The sequence below is a fragment of the Thalassophryne amazonica genome, chromosome 18, assembly GCF_902500255.1.
Source record: "Thalassophryne amazonica chromosome 18, fThaAma1.1, whole genome shotgun sequence".
NCBI lineage: Eukaryota > Metazoa > Chordata > Actinopteri > Batrachoidiformes > Batrachoididae > Thalassophryne > Thalassophryne amazonica.
Genome location: NC_047120.1, coordinates 72,065,574 through 72,085,763, shown reverse-complemented (window position 1 = coordinate 72,085,763; position 20,190 = coordinate 72,065,574). Strand labels below are relative to the sequence as shown.

At 41.4% G+C, this 20,190-nt stretch overlaps 1 protein-coding gene across 1 annotated transcript; it reads left to right on the top strand.

Annotated features, from left to right (window-relative positions):
• Positions 1 to 1,680: 1,680 nt before the first annotated feature.
• LOC117531242 (ubiquitin carboxyl-terminal hydrolase 22-like) lies at positions 1,681 to 19,890 on the top strand. The gene is made up of 10 exons (XM_034194254.1): positions 1,681 to 1,936; positions 3,778 to 3,944; positions 4,025 to 4,172; positions 10,109 to 10,211; positions 11,299 to 11,457; positions 12,573 to 12,699; positions 17,338 to 17,429; positions 18,139 to 18,201; positions 18,304 to 18,453; positions 19,611 to 19,890. Exons 1-10 carry the CDS (start codon positions 1,681 to 1,683, stop codon positions 19,651 to 19,653), a joined length of 1,308 nt encoding a protein of 435 aa, XP_034050145.1. The 3' UTR covers positions 19,654 to 19,890.
• The last annotated feature ends 300 nt before the right edge of the window (positions 19,891 to 20,190 follow it).

Here is a 20,190-nt window from a genome sequence, read left to right as displayed (position 1 = left end):
AAAAAGTAGAAAAGGGGGTGTTCACAATAATAGTGTGGCATTCAGTCAGTGAGTTGTCAGTTTTGTGGAACAAACAGGTGTGAATCAGGTGTCCCTATTTAAGGATGAAGCCAGCACCTGTTGAACATGCTTTTCTCTTTGAAAGCCTGAGGAAAATGGGACGTTCAAGACATTGTTCAGAAGAACAGCATAGTTTGATTAAAAGGTTGATTGCAGAGGGGAAAACTTATACGCAGGTGCAAAAACTTATAGGCTGTTCATCTACAATGATCTCCAATGCTTTAAATGGACAAAAAAACCAGAGACGAAAACGGAAAACAACCATCAAAATGGATAGAAGAATAACCAGAATGGCAAAGGCTCACCCATTGATCAGCTCCAGGATGATCAAAGACAGTCTGGAGTTACCTGTAAGTGCTGTGACAGTTAGAAGAGGCCTGTGTGAAGCTAATTTATTTGCAAGAATCCCCTGCAAAGTCCCTCTGTTAAATAAGACGTGCAGAAGAGGTTACAATTTGCCAAAGAACACATCAACTGGCCTAAAGAGAAATGGAGGAATATTTTGTGGACTGATGAGAGTAAAATTGTTCTTTTTGGGTCCAAGGGCCGCAGACAGTTTGTGAGACGACCCCCAAACTCTGAATTCAAGCCACAGTTCACAGTGAAGACAGTGAAGCATGGTGGTACCACAGGCTTTTAAGGTGGCAGTAATTAAACCATTACTTAAAAAGCCATCACTTGATCCAGCTATCATTAGATGTAAAAACAGAGAGAGAACAGGTTAAAAAAAAAGTGTCAGCAAACTGGTGTGGAGGTAATTAAGAATCTTAACGAGCCCGTTGGAATTAGCCTCCATTAAACATGGCCCCTCCTCCTCCTCTTGCTTCTCCTCCTCCTTTCTTTTCCCGTTCTGTTTCTTTTATCTCGCTGTTTTCTGAATTTTCTGTCTGGCTGTAATCTGTTTGCAGCCTCGCTCTGCGTTCCTCTCTCTCCTCCCATCATGCGTTTTCTCTTTTTGTCCTCCTCTTGTTCCCATGGTTACCTGATGACCCTTTCGATATTCAGAGTTGTAAAAGGATTTCATCTAATTGCACTTGTAACACGAGCCTCGTCTTTCATGCCCGCTGTCCCTTTTCTCATCCCTTCTCTTCTCTCTGTTCAGCGCGGCTCATGACTGTAATTCCCTCAGATTTAAAAGGGCGTAAAGCCTCAAATAATGAAGTTTCCTAGATATTAGTCTTTCCTCATCTCCTTAACTTCTGCTATCCTACACCCCCCCCCCCCCAAAAAAAAATACTTGCAAAGGATGATGGTGTCAGCCAGGAGATGCTGACACGCAGGTTGTCATGGAAATGGCAAGCAGGTAGTGGGGGGGGGCAGAGAGAGAGAGAGAGAAAGAGAGAGAGGGGACACGGGTTCTATGTGCATGTGATTGAGTCGTCCCTCTTTCCTCATTTTGTGACTTTCTTCTTCTTGTCCCTGGATGGTGTTAACAGATAGTAGATGGTGGGGGCACACAAAGCTGTTACAGGTTCAAACCATTTGATGCAGCACCTCTCTAATAAACACACAATGATTGTGGCTTTATTTGCATATAAACAAACCGCCTGAAAGTAACACACTTACACCTTGTCTCCCTCTCCAGCTATTGACCTGCTGTATGGAGGAATTTACTGCTTTATGTGCCAAGACTACGTTTATGACAAAGATATGGAACAGATTGCCAAGAGGAACAACGGAAAGCCTGGAAAATGCAAGGTATGGAACAGCCAACCAGAGTGTGAGGTGGTTACAGGCATCCAACCGCACAGGAGGTCTCTGTGTTCCTTCAAATCAGGCATCGGGGAGAAATATTCAACATGGGAGCCGACCAAGAGAGAGCTGGAGCTGCTCCGCTACAACCCCAAGAGGAGAATCACCTCCAACTGTACCATCGGTGAGTTTCTCCGTCATGTCTGCTTTATCCTCTACGAACATGCGACCCTTCCACCGTATTCCAGCCACATTCCCTCCAAGCTAAACAGTTACGACCTGAACTAGGACCTTTTAAAAGGTCACCCAGGGTCAGAGTGCATGTGACCAACAGAAAGGTGATCTCAAACTTCATGTTCATGTTTAACAGTGGGGTTGGGATGACTAATGGAAATCAGGAGCAGTGCTGTATAAAGTACTGGAAAATCACAGTTAAGTAAAAGTACAGATACCCATTAAAAAATGACTTTGGTAGAAGTTCAAGTCACTAATTGAAATGCTACTCAAGTAAAAGTCTTGTATTTTTTGTACTTAAGTATGACAAGTTAAACGAGTAGGCTACTCACTAGGTGTTCACAGGAAACACTTATTTATTTCTGTATGTCTTTATTTATTTTCATTGTTACATGGTTTTATCTTTTCTGTTTTGTTTCATTAGGTTCTTTTTGTCTCTTTCTCTAAAATTGTATTGTAACATTATTAGTCTATTATTATTGTCTATTATGTAGACTATTATTGTTGTTGCTATCATATATGAATAAAAATAAATTAAAAAAATTACAATTTGACTGTTTTACAACAATGAACGCTGAGCCATTAATTATACAGAAAACAAATCAACACAAACGTGCTGATGCGAACAGCTTAATGCTAACTTTAACATTGAAAACGCCATAGACATGCTAACGTGTTAGCATCGGTCCAGTTTTTAAGTTATAAAATACATCTATCAACTGTTTCAGAAGACCATAACAGGTCGCTTTAACATAAAAATATTAAATATTACTCACAGACATATGCTCTTTGGGGTTTTAGCGGGAAAAAATTAGGATAAAGCGAAATAAAATCCACGAATCGTAGATCGAAGTACTGCTTCGACCTGGGAATCACTGCTTCGATTGGTTCAAGGTTCAAAGCAAAGCCGCGCTGCAGAAAAGTTGATTACAGACCTGCTGCAGGTCTGTAATCAATGTAGAGAAATTATCATTTTCCTGACAAACACCCCCCAAGTGCACAACTGCAAAAAAGCCTACTGGATATGTCTCATGACAAATCGGCCTAACTTCATTGCAGTCACTAGTAATCAGTGGTGTCTCTGTGTGACAACACAACTTTTTTCACGCGCACGCGTGTGTGTTGTGTTTTTTTTTGTTTTTTTTTTGGTAACAAGTAACGGCATAGTGCATAAAAATGTATTGGAGCAGAAGTATGCAATTAAGGTCGGAAATTTAGTGAAGTAAAAGTGAAAGTAAGCTGAATTTATTAAAAAAAAAAAAAAAACTCAAGTAAAGTACAAAGTCTCCCAAAACGTACTTACGTACAGTAGTGACGTATTTTTACTTCGTTACTATACAACACTGATCAGGAGTTGACTAGTTGGGAACTACTAGTCAATGAGGGTTACCTGTGGATCCAGTGTGAACTCCATATGTGCACTCCAGGTTTTCACAAATATTACAGATATGACTAATTGCAAAAATAATCAGTGACTTATTATCAAAATAATCGTTTGTGTCAGCCCTAATGTACAGCTTTAAACAAGGTTGCCCTTAAATTTAATTTCCAAATCTGTGGCGCTGCTTATTTTTGTAAGTTGTGACAAAAATACAGCCTGATTTTGATAAATCAGACTGTATTCAGGCCTGTAAATTCAGGCCTGTAAATCAGGCCTTGATAAATCTCAGAAGACCATCAGCTGCAAAAAAAAAAAAAAAAAAAAAAAAAAAAGTTGATGCATTTGAAGAATGTTGTCATATGTGGGACCAAGACTCCAGATTTTAAAAAGGCGTGTGTGTGTTCTCTCAGGCCTGCGCGGTCTGATCAACCTGGGGAACACGTGCTTCATGAACTGCATTGTGCAGGCGCTGACGCACACGCCGCTGCTGCGTGACTTCTTCCTGTCGGACCGACACAAATGCGAGATGCAGAGCAACTCCTGCCTGGTGTGCGAGATGTCGCAGCTCTTCCAGGAGGTACCTGTCTTGATTTTGACTTTATGTGAAAGAGGACTGAAGAAGAGCGGGTGTGTAACGTTCACGTTTCCCGTGTCCAGTTCTACTCAGGCCATCGGTCGCCCCACGTCCCGTTCCGTCTGCTCCACCTGGTGTGGACTCATGCCCGTCACCTGGCCGGTTACGAGCAGCAGGATGCCCACGAGTTCCTCATCGCAGCGCTGGACGTCCTGCACAGACACTGCAAAGGTGGGTCAAACCCAAATGGTATGAACAGGCTGCATAAGAACCTGGAGTTTATAGGAATAAAGTATCAAAAATGTAATTACCTAAAATCAGGTCAGCCTAAAAAGGAATGAAATGAAGAATTTAAGCATCTTAAACACGGCTGTGAAAACTCCACGGATCCGAGGAATTCTGCAGATTTCATCATAGGGAGGTTAATGTTGTACTCCTTAATTGTGATCGTCACAGAGTTTTAAAATGCCTATTGCAAAGTGTTCTTTTTTTTTTTTTACCACATTGTGAAAGTTTAATAAGTCCGGACACTATATATAACTATGTATAATGGATACAAATCTGTGTCCTCGGATCCGTGGAGGTTCACGGAGAAAAATGCTTCTCTCAAAGCGTGGCTGTTTTGACAGTTGTCGTAAAGCAGGACTGGTTGGTTGTTATGGCGACACTGTGCCTGCTCCGAGTTAAACGTAGCATGTGGACATCACGTACTTCAAGAGCTATTAAATTTTTAAAAGAAGAACTTTGCAGCATCTCTGTGTCACGGATCAACAGACATGGAGTGAAGATGGTGAGAAACACAGTTTAAAAAGTTTAATCAAATCAATTTTATTTACACTCAACAAAAATATAAACGCAACACTTTTGGTTTTGCTCCCATTTTGTATGAGATGAACTCAAAGATCTAAAGCTTTTTCCACATACACAATATCACCATTTCTCTCAAATACTGTTCACAAACCAGTCTAAATCTGTGATAGTGAGCACTTCTCCTTTGCTGAGATAATCCATCCCACCTCACAGGTGTGCCATATCAAGATGCTGATTAGACACCATGATTAGTGCACAGGTGTGCCTTAGACTGCCCACAATAAAAGGCCACTCTGAAAGGTGCAGTTTTATCACACAGCACAATGCCACAGATGTCGCAAGATTTGAGGGAGCGTGCAATTGGCATGCTGACAGCAGGAATGTCAACCAGAGCTGTTGCTCGTGTATTGAATGTTCATTTCTCTACCATAAGCCGTCTCCAAAGGCGTTTCAGAGAATTTGGCAGTACATCCAACCAGCCTCACAACCGCAGACCACGTGTAAGCACCAGCCCAGGACCTCCACATCCAGCATGTTCACCTCCAAGATCGTCTGAGACCAGCCACTCGGACAGCTGCTGGAACAATCGGTTTGCATAACCAAAGAATTTCTGCACAAACTGTCAGAAACCGTCTCAGGGAAGCTCATCTGCATGCTCGACGTCCTCATCGGGGTCTCGACCTGACTCCAGTTCGTCATCGTAACCGACTTGAGTGGGCAAATGCTCACTTTCGCTGGCGTTTGGCACGTTGGAGAGGTGTTCTCTTCACGGGTGAATCCCGGTTCACACTGTTCAGGGCAGATGGCAGACAGCGTGTGTGGCATCGTGTGGATGAGCGGTTTTCTGATGTCAATGTTGTGGATCGAGTGGCCCATGGTGGCGGTGGGGTTATGTATGGTAGGGCAGTCTGTTATGGACGAAGAACACAGGTGCATTTATTGATGGCATTTTGAATGCACAGAGATACCGTGACGAGATCCTGAGGCCCATTGTTGTGCCATACATCCAAGAACATCACCTCATGTTGCAGCAGGATAATGCACGGCCCCATGTTGCAAGGATCTGTACACAATTCTTGGAAGCTGAAAATGTCCCAGTTCTTGCATGGCCGGCATACTCACCGGACATGTCACCCATTGAGCATGTTTGGGATGCTCTGGACCGGCGTATACGACAGCGTGTACCAGTTCCTGCCAATATCCAGCAACTTCGCACAGCCATTGAAGAGGAGTGGACCAACATTCCACAGGCCACAATTGACAACCTGATCAACTCTATGCGAAGGAGATGTGTTGCACTGCATGAGGCAAATGGTGGTCACACCAGAAACTGACTGGTATCCCCCCCAATAAAACAAAACTGCACCTTTCAGAGTGGCCTTTTATTGTGGGCAGTCTAAGGCACACCTGTGCACTAATCATGGTGTCTAATCAGCATCTTGATATGGCACACCTGTGAGGTGGGATGGATTATCTCAGCAAAGGAGAAGTGCTCACTATCACAGATTTAGACTGGTTTGTGAACAATATTTGAGGGAAATGGTGATATTGTGTATGTGGAAAAAGTTTTACATCTTTGAGTTCATCTCATACAAAATGGGAGCAAAACTAAGTGTTGCGTTTATATTTTTGTTGAGTGTATATAGCGCCAAATCACAACAAACAGTTGCCCCAAGGTGCTTTATATTGTAAGGCAAGGCCATACAATAATTACAGAAAAACCCCAACGGTCAAAACGACCCCCTGTGAGCAAGCACTTGGCAACAGTGGGAAGAAAAAACTCCCTTTTAACAGGAAGAAATCTCCAGCAGAACCAGGCTCAGGGAGGGGCAGTCTTCTGCTGGGACTGGTTGGGGCTGAGGGAGAGAACCAGGAAAAAGACATGCTGTGGAGGGGAGCAGAGATCAATCACTAATGATTAAATGCAGAGTGGTGCATACAGAGCAAAAAGAGAAAGAAACACTCAGTGCATCATGGGAACCCCCCAGCAGTCTAAGTCTATAGCAGCATAACTAAGGGATGGTTCAGGGTCACCTGATCCAGCCCTAACTATAAGCTTTAGCAAAAAGGAAAGTTTTAAGCCTAATCTTAAAAGTAGAGAGGGTGTCTGTCTCCCTGATCTGAATTGGGAGCTGGTTCCACAGGAGAGGAGCCTGAAAGCTGAAGGCTCTGCCTCCCATTCTACTCTTACAAACCCTAGGAACTACAAGTAAGCCTGCAGTCTGAGAGCGAAGCACTCTATTGGGGTGATAATTGAACTATGAGGTCCCTAAGATAAGATGGGACCTGATTATTCAAAACCTTATAAGTAAGAAGAATATTAAATTCTATTCTAGAATTACAGGAAGCCAATGAAGAGAGGCCAATATGGGTGAGATATGCTCTCTCCTTCTAGTCCCTGTCAGTACTCTAGCTGCAGCATTTTGAATTAACTGAAGGCTTTTCAGGGAACTTTTAGGACAACCTGATAATAATGAATTACAATAGTCCAGCCTAGAGGAAATAAATGCATGAATTAGTTTTTCAGCATCACTCTGAGACAAGACCTTTCTAATTTAGAGATACTGTGCAAATAAGGACAAGAATTTCAATTTATTCAAATTTTTCAATTTATTTTCATTTATATAGCGCCAAATCACAACAAAGTTGCCTCAAGGTGCGTCACACAAGTACAATCCGTGGAATTGGTGCTGGTTTGAATTTACAGTTTGTCATCATGAACACGTATACAAGAAATGGTAAAAGCTCACTGCATCTTGTGCCCTCAAGAAACATGGTAAGAATTTATTTTTTGTCTCCGGAAAATAAACATTGTGCTTTTCAGACATGATTATGTGACTTTTTAATTAATGTAGACTTTTTTCATTGGAAAAAAAGACATTGTGGCTTTGAATCATCAGCCATAGACCAGATGAGGCGGATCCTCGCTATATTTTGCAGATGGACAAAAACAGTCCCGGTAACATCCCAAATATGGAGGTCAAAGGACAGTCTCATTAGAGTTTAAATGTAGGAAGTTACGAGACATCCAACTTCTCACTGATACAAGACAGTCCTCCAGAGTTTTATGGGAATGAGATTTCCTGCAGTTATTGGCATGTACAACTGAGTATCATCAGCATAACAATGAAAGGCAATCCCGAAGCGCAGTATACGCCCAAGGGCTGCTTCAGAAAGGGCGAAAAAATGCTGACGGGTTGAGTCTGGTCTGCTTGAGGTTTCTTCCTTGGAGGGAGTTTTTTCTTACTACTGTTGCCTGTGTTCTTGCTCTGGAGGTTGGTAAGGTTAGACCTTACTTGTGTGAAGCACCTTGAGGCAACTTTGTTGTGATTTGGTGCTGTATAAATGAAAATAAATTGAAAATTTAGCTGTGGTTTTGAAATGCTGTAACAGTCTTTTCAGTCTTCATGAATTCATGGTAAATGGACTGCATTTATATCACGCTTTTCCATCTGAATCAGACGCTCGGAGCACTTTACAATTATGCCTCACATTCACCCTGAAGTCAGGGTGCTGCCATACAGGCGCTCACTACACACTGGGAGCAATAGGGGATTAAAGGCCTTGCCCAAGGGCCCTTAGTGATTTTCCAGTCAGGTGGGGATTTGAACCCATGATCTTCTAGACTCAAGCCCAGCACCTTAGCCACTAGACCATCACCTCCCCTGATTATTAAATTTCATGTAGTTTAATTGTTCTGAGTTAATGCATAATTTGGTTTACAATTAAAAGGAAAATCATTCCAGGTCCTACTTCAATGTCATATTCTGTTATTTCAACATGATCATTGACAGTTTAAATGAATGGTTGAATCTATGATCATGTAAATATGCACATCTTTTGAGGTTTTTTTTTCTTCCAGGAGATGCTGAAAATGTATCATTAGATACAAAATTAATTTGGTTTCTGGGGACCCACAGGCCCTAAACCCCAGCTCTTGGGGGGGCTGCACCCCACAGACCCCCTGAAAATTTTCCTCAGATTTCACAGTTTTCATTTCACAGCCGTGCTTAAATCATTCTTGTTTGTCACTGCTGAGTTTAAGTTACCGCTCTTCTCAATCTGTCACAGGAAATCCTGTGGAGACGTGATCCTTTGATTTTCAGAAAAGTTAACAGTTAATAGATTTTGGTGGTGATTGGAGCTGCAGACAGAAAAGAATAGTCTTTGTCATTGTACTGCAGGGGGGTGTAACATATGCGTCATATTTTACCCCTTTAGCGCCTGCCCTCAAACAAGACTGCAGTACCCAATTAATCGCCTATTTTGACAACCAGTTAATCATTTCGAGTCCATATTCTGTGATATTAGCTTTTTAATTATGATTACCAGAACTTCTGGAGTGTAAGTCGGACCTTTTTCTGTATCATCAGATCTTTAATTTGGGGTTTTTGTGAATTGTTGTAATGTTTTTGTTATTGCCATTTATTCTTTTATTGTTAGTTCTTAAAGACTCAAGATGGACTGCGTTGTCATTTCAATTAAGGACTCTGTTTTTGTTGCTTTTCTGTTTGTTCAGTTTGTAAAGAAATTCTTGTAAAATTGAAAACCTTGTAACTGTTAAAGAATGGTGTAAGCAGAGGGTCACCCCTCTGCTTCTGGTCTGCTTGAGGTTTCTTCTCAGTCATCAAAGAGTGTTTGTTTTTTTTTTTTTTGTCGTCTGTGTGCTTGCTCAGGGGGCTTGGTGAGGTGGAAGCAGCTTTGTTGTGATTTGGTGCAATATAAATAAATAAGATTTTTTGTTATTATCTTAATGTGCATGCATGTGTTTTAGTTTGGACCTCCAGCAGATTAATCAATAATGGAAAAATTGTTTGGATTTTATTTGCGTGTCTGGAAGAAGCAGTGCTTTGAGCAAGAAGTTCTTTATTTGTTATTTAATATATATTTATTTCTAGAGATGCCTTTTTTATTTTTTGGCACTTTGTAGCCTTTGTATGTTTGGATTTTATTTTTAACATGTGTTTTTTTAATGACCAAATCTTACATTATTGGTATAATTTATGGTTATGATTTACTGATTAATCAGAGGGTTATTTAACTGATTAGTAAGTAATCAGTAGATTCATTGAAAATAGTTGTTTGTTCCATTTAATTTTTTTTTTTTTTCTTTCAAAAACTTCATCTATTCCAAAAACAGTGGTTAATTGCAGGTGTCTTGACACTTTGACCTTTGTTCCTTTGTCTTTTGTTTCTCTGTCTGGACGGAGGAACAGGGTTCATATTGTGGTGCCTTAATGCGTCAGCTGGTGTCTGTATGAGTCAGTCCACATCATCTTTCACCAGTTTCACAACCTCATGTTGTTTGAGCTTCTTGACTGTGTGGTGTTTCTCTTTATTTTTTATTATGTACACAGACGACAACGGAAAGAAGGCCAACAACCCGAACCACTGTAACTGCATCATTGACCAAATCTTCACAGGAGGCCTGCAGTCTGATGTCACCTGTCAAGTTTGTCTGTGAGTGTGTGTGTGTGTTTTGTTTCCTTCTGCAAAGAAAACCAAATGTACCTACTGAGAAAGTAAATTAGACCATCAGCAGCAGTTTGAACAAATGAGGATGAACATCACAAAAATGGTCATTTCTTTAAATATTAATCTTTTTTTTACAATCCCCAATTCGTGTTTTTCTTTAACTTCCTTGACCTGACGTGACCTTTCTTCGTGCATTGTCAACCAGTATTTTCTCTTAATTGTCCATCAGTCACACACTTGAACCCTTTCACAGCCACACACTGCATGCACTGTGTGAAGCTATAGTGCCACCTTGTGGTAAGATTAAATAATTGCTCTTTTGTTTTTCAGGTTGGATTTTTTGGTTTGTTGAGCAGAATTTAAAATGTTGCTGTAATTGAAGGATCCTGGTCAATTTTTAGTAACTGTGAGTGACTGAACACATTTAGACTGATTTATTTGTTCAGCCAGTTTTCATTACCATCTTTGGTTCAGCAGCTGAACATTCTGCCTTTGTGCAAAACATCAAATTATTGCCATATTCTTTCTAGATCAACATGAGGGGAAATATTGGTTGCTGCTGCTCCTCAGGCTTTTGTGGTGTCTGAATCCACTGAGAACTTGGCAACTGAGAAACACCCTCCTCCAGCAGGCTGGTCACAGTGTTCTTGAATAGTGTTTGACAGATGAACTTTGTAGGTTCGAGTCTGGTCACGGGCCAGACGGGTTCATTCAGACTCCGTGTCACTGAGCTGATGACTATCAGAAAAGCTCCTGACACGACTCGGTCCTCGTCTGTGAGATCGAGAGACGCCTGGGATGAGTTGATGTAGTCGGGTCAGCATCTTTAAAAAAAAAAAAAAGAGGAGGAGGAGGAAATTAAAAAAAAAACAGATTTTTGCAGGTTATTTGCAAAAATGATTTGGGTGTAAAATGATAGCTTCAGTTGTTAACAGGAAGCTGCTTTGTGCAGCAGCAGAATGATCTGGATGACAGCAGACGCTGGCAACATTTAGGAGGTCAAAGGGTGAAGTTCTTGAATGTGTCAGACATTTGTCTTTTTACGTGTGCATTTCTCTTGCCTTCTTCCCAGTGGCGTTTCAACAACCATAGACCCGTTCTGGGACATCAGCCTGGACCTGCCGGGCTCGTCCACCCCATTCTGGCCCCTCAGTCCTGGAGGAGACGGATCAGCACTTAACGGCGAGAGCCACAACAGTGGCGCCACAACACTCACAGACTGTCTGCGCAGGTAACGAGAGCGGCCCGAGGCGTGTTTTGGTCTCTGGTATCGTTACTGCAGCTTCAACAGAACCTTTCACAGTTCGGCTTCAAACATGTTCCCATTGTGGTTCTGAGGGTTCGACAGGAGGCGTGTTTGTCCCTGAGGGATGGTCTGCTGTTGGAACTCCTCAGACTGTCGTGGACCTGCTGCCACGTCAGGTTGGAAGGAGCAGGTTTGGGTTTGTGATGAAGGTTGTGAGGGCTCATACGGTGGGAGGAGCCTGAGGGCATGATGGTCTCAAACCCCCATCTCTTTCTGCTTCGGATGGTTCATGGTAGAGTTTCAGGATGAAAACCGTCTTCACGGGGCTTTTTAAAAATCACTGTTAGCAGATTTTGCTTTTCATGTGGAAATAACTTAAATGAAAAATAGATCTGCAAACAAATGTTACAGGTCTGAGCAAGTAGCAGGGAAAAAACAGCACTTTCCTGCCACTTGGTGGTGGTATTACACCACAGCTGCTTGGCCAACCACTAAAACAAAGAAGAAGAATTCCTGTTTACTGAGAACACAGCATCAATTGAATAGATTTTTCCAGCCTGACGTGTCATTAAAATGATCTGGATTTTAATTGGTTTATTCTTCGACATTAACTTCTGCACAGCAATTCAGCACAGACTGCATCACTGCCATCATGTGGTCAGGACTGGAACAGATTCACCTGACTGGTCGCATGTTTTGCTGTGGCACAGTTCAGTTGATGGGAAAACGTGCATATTGGATGCCTCACTCCCACCAATCTATCTGGAAGTAACAAATCTGTGTGATCTGTGGTGACCATGGAGCCACAACCTGCCACATGTAAATGTTTACTGTTGGAATGTTGAGATCTGACTGTTCTTGCATTCTCAAGGAAGTGATACATATGTGATGTGATGGTGACATTCATCTTCTTCTTTTTTTTTTTTTTTTTTTTTTTTTTTTTTCATGCATCCACATTCAGTTACAGAAAATAATTGGTGAAAAACCAGAACGCAAAAGAACAGAAACCACGACCGAACCTGCAGACACACAGATATCGAGCAGCAGCATCGATAAACATGCACACCGATCCGCCCTGAATCCAGTCCTCTTGTTTCCAGGTTCACCAGACCAGAGCACCTTGGCAGCAGTGCAAAAATCAAGTGTAGTGGTTGCCATAGTTACCAGGAGTCCACCAAGCAGCTGACCATGAAGAAGCTGCCCATCGTGGCGTGCTTTCACCTCAAAGTACGTGTGTGTGTGTGTGTTACTTTGCATGCAGCACTGCAGGAAGTGCAGCGTAAAATAGCAGATGCACTTTAGGGAACGTGGAAATGTCACATGAATGACCTGATGAATTGCGGTTCACTTCAGCCCAGTGACATCACATCAGATAGGTGCAAGGGCGCAATTTAGAACTAGAAAATGGGGGGGGGATAAAGTGTGAGGCCCGCAGGGCCAAAGCGCATAGGCCAGGGGTCTGGGGGCCACTTTAGGCCCCCAGAAGCCAATGGTTTATAGATATGCTCAGATGCATTCTGAGCATCCAGAACAGTAATTTTAATGTTTTGAGAAGACCATAAAGTGGACACCATTTGACTTATACAATTTGAAACTGTGGATATAAGTATTTTATTCTGAGAACAGCCAGCATTGATTTTATTAACATCCTGGTGTAAATAAGGTATCACCACTTGTGTAGAACTCAGAAAGAATGATAGGTTGAGTTTTCATTAAAAAAAACAACTGCAATGTGGTAAAATGTATTCATAAATATGAAACAACAGGCTCTTAATAATTATTAACTATCGCATGCTGTATTATTTTTCTCAAGATTTGTTTTTCCATAAGTTTGAAAAAACAACAGATCATAAGTTTAAGATAAATTACTTGTCATGAATTTAATTTTCTAAGTGGCACTAATGACAACACTCATACTGAACATAATTTCACTTGCATAGACTGATTTTGGAGATCAAACAATAATTGCAGATGGGCTTTCTGAGGTCCCAGATTGCTTTTCTGATTTCCTTTTCTAACTTTCAGAATTTAGTCAATTAGCATATGGTCCATTGATACTTATGTGTAGACACTTGTCCCTAGAGGCAACTATTTTTGGTTTCAAATCTGGGCAAATGCAGTCCCAGAAAATTCTGAATGTGACAAACAAGAAACAGGTGTTTGGAAATAAGTCAGTGCTGCTAAAAATACAAACTTGCAGAAACAAAGATACTATTGTGACATGGTTTGCACATAAGACTGACATAGCATGTTTCAAGTACACACACATATATGTCAAGGTGGGGGAGACATACCATATTCTGCTCCCCTGGTTGAAAAGGTGGGGGGGACATGTCCCCCCTATCCCCCACCAAATTGCGCCCATGGACAGGTGTATTTGACAACCTCCAGCAGGGAGGTAACGTGTGCATCCACGTCTCTATTTATTGCAGGACTGTGAAAACTCCGCAGGTCCGCAAAATTCCCCATATTTCATTATGGAGGGGTTCATGTTTTACTCTATAATCGTGATCGCCACTGAGTTTTTAAAATGTCTATCGCAAAGTGTTCTTTTTTACGACATCGTGCAAGTTTTATAAGACCGCAGCGATCCGTGGAGACTGATCTGTGTGTTACAGATGCAAATCAGTGTCCTCAGTTCCGCGGAGTTTCGAGGAGAAAAAAGTCTGGCTGTTGCAACAGCTGTAGTAAAATGGGACTGGTTGGTTGATGCGGCGACACTTAAGCTAAATGTAGCATGTGGACATCGCAAACCTTTAGAGCTCTAAAGTTTTTAAAAGAAGATTTGTGCAGCACGTCTGTGTCACGGAGCGACATCAGACAGAGAGAAGATGGTGAGAAAGATGGTTTGAAAAAGTCTGATAAGGACAAGAATCCCTGGAATCGTCGCTGGCTTCATCAACACAGATGAAAGATAAAAGAAACGGGAAAAGTGAACTGTGCCCTCTCAGGAAACACGGTAAGAATTTTTCTCTCTGGAAAATAAACATTTTGCTGTTCAAACAGGATTTTAGCCAAGATTATGTGACTTTTTTCATTAATCTAGATTTTCTTTCATTTGAGGAATTTACACAAGAATATGTGGCTTTTTTTACTATAAGGTATATTAATATTTTACCCTGATTTTCCAAATATTCTACAATCTTTAGCTGTGGTTTTTGAAATGCTTTAACAGTCTTTTCAGTCTTCATGAATTTCATGTAGTTTAATTGTTCTGAGTTAATGTATAATTTGGTTTACAGTTAAAATAAAAATCATTCCAGGTCCAACTTCCACGTCATATTCTGTTATTTCAAATCATCATTGACAGGTCAAATAAAAGGTGGAATATAGGGTCATTTAAATACGCAATACTTTTTAGACTTTTTGTTCCAGGAGATGTTGAAAATGTATCATTGGATAAAAAATTAATTTGGTTTCTGGGATCCCACGGGGCCTGAGACCCCAGCTCCTGCGGGCCTGTGCCCCCCCCAGACCCCCTGCATATTTTCCTCGGACATCAGTTTTCATTTCACAGCCCTGTTATTGGCTCATCAGCAGCATCATTCAAAATATCATAAATGTTTAGAGGGTTTTTAAAATGACAATGAAAGGATTAGTGTGGCTGAGATAAACGACTGGGTGGAGCAGTGACGCCTGACTTGAAGCACCTTCTGAAGGGCTTTTGTGACTCTTGCAGGACTTCAGCTGCTTTGATTTCTGTGTATCTTGAACACGTTTGCTGCCAAACTGAACCTCCACATTAGAAAAGCAGCAAGAGCAAAGCAGAGCTGCTGCACGCCGTCGTGCTGTATCCAGCATGGCGGCGAAATGTGTAAAGCTACAGCTGATGGCATGTGTTCCTGAATGATTTTCACAATAAGTGTTGTTCTTGGTAGAGAGTGAACAGATTGAGTTGGAATGGTGCTTGGGCTGTATTTCTGAAGCACTTTTCAATCTTACAGCATAGATTAAAACCAAAACTCAATTTAATCCAAATATTTGTGTTCTGTTCTTCAATATATTTCATTCAATATCATGCCAAATCACAGCAAAACTGCCTCAGGGGGCTTCACACAAGTAAGGTCTAACCTTACCAACCCCGAGAGCAAACACACAGGAGACCGTACTAAGGAAAAACTCCCTCTGATAGACCAGACTTGGAGGTGGGGCCCACTGCTTAAGCCATTCTAACAGTTAAAAGATTTTTATGAAATTTTAAAAAGCTGAAGAAGCAGGAAATTGTAACATCTGCTACATCAGCTTCAGGCATGGCATCTCATGGTCAGTCCAGCATCCCGTTGTCCACAGACGCCACTCCCATGCATTTTCCCCTGCACCTTGGGACAGAGAGAAAAAGAGCCGAATCAGTCAACCAAAAAAAAAACTACACCTAAGGTATAATTCATCAGCAGTAAATTGACAGGAAAGCAGAGAAAATACTAAGGTGATTGCCGACCACTAGCCATAAGCTTCACTAACAGTTCTAGAATTTAGATAAAGTTGAGGCTGAGACCTGTTCCGTTACTAATAAAATTAATTTAAAAGGATAGGAAGCATCGTTTCTGACATTTGAGAGTGGCCTTTTACTGTGGCCAGCCTAAGGCACACCTATGCAATAATCATGCTGTCTAATTAGCATCTTGATATGCCACACCTGTGAGGTGGGATGGATTATCTAGGCAAAGAAGTGATCACTACCACAGATTTAGACAGATTTATGATCAGTATTTGAGAGAATTAGGTCTTTTGTGTATATAGAAAATGTTTTATCTCTTTAAGTTCAGTTCATGAAAAATGGGAGCAAAAACAAACGTGTTGGGTTTATATTTTTGTTCATTGTAAATTGTGCACTAGAAAATCCAAGTGTGTAGCCAAGCTAGCACAAGCTAACCTCTAACGAAAATGCTAACCACACCCAAGATTCACACAGGAGTCAAATAAAGAGCTAAAATTCGCAGTGGTTGCACATAAAAACTAACAGAAGTGTTTGACAGGTAACAGGAATAAGAGAAACAATTGCAACCTTGTATTAATTAGAAGAGGGAAGTTCAAGCCAGACACCACGGAAGCAGTCCGTCCGGGAGAAAGTTGCCAGGTGCCAAAGAAACCACCGTGTTTTCTGGAGTAGACGTTGCAGGGTTTTTTACTCCTCTAGGAAGTATTTCAACTTCTACTCTTGTGTGACCTTTATATAATGAAAAATCAGGCATTATTATTAATTATACTATTATTAATAGTTATGACAGTATGTTTATATTGGACTTACCAAGGAATCAAAGCACTACACAAAATTAACTCCAATAATGGAAGAATAAAAGCCAGTAATATAAAGTACACAATAACGACACATAAAAATCCCAAACTAAATTATCATTATAATTATTCTATTAATTAATATATAATAATAATATAATAATAATTATATTATCTAGGAAAAAAGGTGCAATTTATACTCCAGAAAATATGGTATATCTTGTTGACTTTGAACCATAAATTCAGTTGTTTCAGTTTAACTTTTACATATTTGTCCTACTTGAATCTGTGAGACTGTTGATTAAAAAATAAACTTTTTCTAATTTAGTTTAATCAAAACTAACACCCAGCTTTATTTTTTTTTCTATTTGTTTATTTATTTTTTGGGGTTCAGAGCAGACAAAACAAGAATAATTGTATAAATGTTTGTGCCTGCTATTGTTATCCAGGCTGCTCATGAGTTGTTCTCTAGTTGGCAGGTCTGCACTTGTGGCCAGATTCCATCTGACTGAGTGAATTTACTCTAACTTTTAGAGATGCACTGATAGGGTGCAAATATCAGCATCAGCCCTGATAGTGATGTCTCCCAGATAACATCATGGCTGTTTCAAAATCTTTGTTTGCCCTCAGCGGTTTGAACACTCTGCCAAACTACGGCGGAAGATCACAACCTACGTCTCGTTTCCTCTGGAGCTGGATATGACCCCCTTCATGGCCTCCAGGTGAGCAACCAAACGAACTGCATCACACAGGAAGTTAAAAAAAAAACAACAAAAAAAACTTGCTGCACAAACCGTCACACATACGCTAGAGTCTGCTGCAGAATAATGTTTCAAGTGCAGTAATATTACAATCCAGCTGCATGAACACGTGACGTATTACTCTATGTGCAAAGTGGATATTTCAGATTGGTATCTCGCTGATATTGGCCAAAATTACTGGATCTGACATCAGAACTTTGAAATGTCAGCTGTGTGTGTTTTGCTAGACAGTTTATTTGAGCAGAGTACATCCAGCAAAATGTTGTTCTGTATATGAAGATACCAGAGGTGAGATGAAGTCACTTTCAAGTTGTGAATCAGCAAATCTCAACTCATGACCACCAGTTGTTTGCAAGCTGACTTGAGACTTGCAGACTGATGACTTGAGAATGATTTTGTCCCACTTCTGGCAGATACTGAAGGTTCCCATATCAGGACAGTATTGAACATGAAAAAGTGTTCTTGTGCCATCCTGACTTACACAAATAAAATTTTAATTGGTTTGTTTGTGTTTATCTAAAACTATTTCCTGAGTGTATTACGAAAATAGTCACATTCAGGCACAGCTTGGTTCCCCAGAATGTCCCTTTTTGAGTTTCTATGTTGGTTTGTTTTGCAGTGTTGGTGATAACTGTGGCTGAGTTTGAATGTTGACGTGGTTGTGTTTCAGTAAAGAGAGCAGGATGAACGGTCAGTACCAACAGACTCTGGACCCCTTCAACAATGACAACAAGTAAGACCAAGAACCTGCTTTCAAAATAGACCTTAAAAATAAATGTATCACTGACGTTTTTGCACAGATACATCCTTCTCTTTCCTTCTCTCTCCCTCTCAGGTATAGTCTGTTTGCAGTGGTGAACCACCAGGGGACGCTAGAGAGCGGCCATTACACCACCTTTATCCGCCAGCACAAAGACCAGTGGTTCAAATGTGATGACGCAATTATCACCAAGGCGAGCATCAAGGACGTCCTCGACAGTGAAGGGTGAGGAGCCTCCGTATACCGCCAAGGCTTTGGCTTCAGCACCATCAAGAAGTTTGGTTTTCATTTAGGGTTTTGAAAAACTAATGAATGGGGTTTTATTGATTGTTTTGACCAAAATCAGACACTTTATTTCATCCAAATTGAACCAAAATTTGGTGTAATGAATGAGGGGTTATCTATCCATCCATCCATTTTCATTACCCACTTACTCCAATTAAGGGTCACGGGGGCACAGCCTATCCCATCAGTCACAGGGCGAGAGGCGGGTTCACCCTGGACAGGATGCCATTCTGTCACAGAGGCGCATACAGACAAAAAAAGTCACACCTACAGACAGTTTAAAGTTTCCAGTCCACCTGTGTCTTTGGATGTGGGAAGAAGCCAGAGCACACAGAGGGAACCCACACAAACACGGGGAGTACACACAAACTCCACACAGAAAGGTCACAGGTGGGATGATGGAGGGTTAGTTACGGACAAAGTGAATTGATCACCATTGATCATGAAAATAGGTTTGAAGCTGAAGTCAATATTTTGGCCCAGTGCTCTTATTTTGGGAATATTTTGAATATCTCTTTGGAGTAAGTTGTTAAAGATACACCTGTGGTTACTGATAAACTCCGATATGAAGTCAGAGATCATCATTCTGTTGGCCAAATTATGAGTGGGTGCGTGAGTTTGTAGTTCTTTCCTGTGATTGGCTGTTTCAGCTTCAGTGGAGATTTATATCACCGGATGGACGGACTCGCCTTCGAGCTGCTTATGTGCGTAAAAGTGAAAAGTTGGAGCCACAGCAGGCTTTCAGAAGAGAAGATGTTTGTCACAATAAATTTGATGGGTTTTTTTTAACCCCTCCTCTTTTAATAGGCTGAAGGAGTTACTCTCTTCAACCTGGCAGGCGGGTGGACAGGTTGGCATCGGACAGCGTCAGCAATTGGCTTGTTGGTGTGATTGCTGTGGAATGGAGGGGCCTCGGGCCCCCAAACATATAGAAAAGGTGTATCAGGTCCAGACCTTGGTCAAGTTTGAAAGTGGATGACTTTGACCTTGAGATCTTGCTCACATGTGGGGTTTCACTGCCGTGGAGGCTGAGCATGTGTTCATTACAGTTTTTAACATTGCGTTCAGTCTGATCCCATGCTGTGTTTTCTCCACAGGTACCTTTTGTTTTATCACAAACAGTTCCTGGAGTACGAGTAGGTTCCTCGTGTGTGCACGGGATCGGTCACATGACGGAAAGGTAACGGACCGACTGAGAGGCAACGACACAGAAACACAGTCCTACCTGAACTCTGTAAGTGTGAATGCTTGTCGCAACCAAAATGCAACATTGTAATCTTCATCCAGCATTCATTGTGGAAGAAAGAAGCGACCGCTCTGAAGGAATAATGTTCTTGGATCAACTCCCCAAATCACTGGAATTCATGTGAATGAGACGGGGAAAAAAAAAGGCTCTGCTCTGGTTTGACATGAGAGCGGCGACTCGACTACACATCAGGGTCACGGAGCCTCTTTCCTGCTGTTGTAAAGACGGAAGGTTTTCGTGAACTTTTTTTTTTTGTTTTTTTTGGGGGGGGTTTACTCAAACACAAATGCTGCTCATCGCCAACGACCTCCATCGTGTTCGCACCGCTGCAGAGACGTGGTGAGCAAAGGGCGCATGTATTCGTTTTATGGTACAGATTCCAACTGCCGGGGTTGTGGTCAGAAGCACATTTAAGGGACACACCTCCAAAC

Bases quoted from the DNA above. Each gene is read 5' to 3' on its own strand.
- LOC117531242 (XM_034194254.1), top strand. From the start codon at position 1,681: ATGTGCCAAGACTACGTTTATGACAAAGATATGGAACAGATTGCCAAG. The intron at 11,458-12,572 runs GTAACGAGAGCG...TCTTGTTTCCAG, and splicing joins CTCACAGACTGTCTGCGCAG to GTTCACCAGACCAGAGCACC. The intron at 17,430-18,138 runs GTGAGCAACCAA...GTTGTGTTTCAG, and splicing joins ACCCCCTTCATGGCCTCCAG to TAAAGAGAGCAGGATGAACG.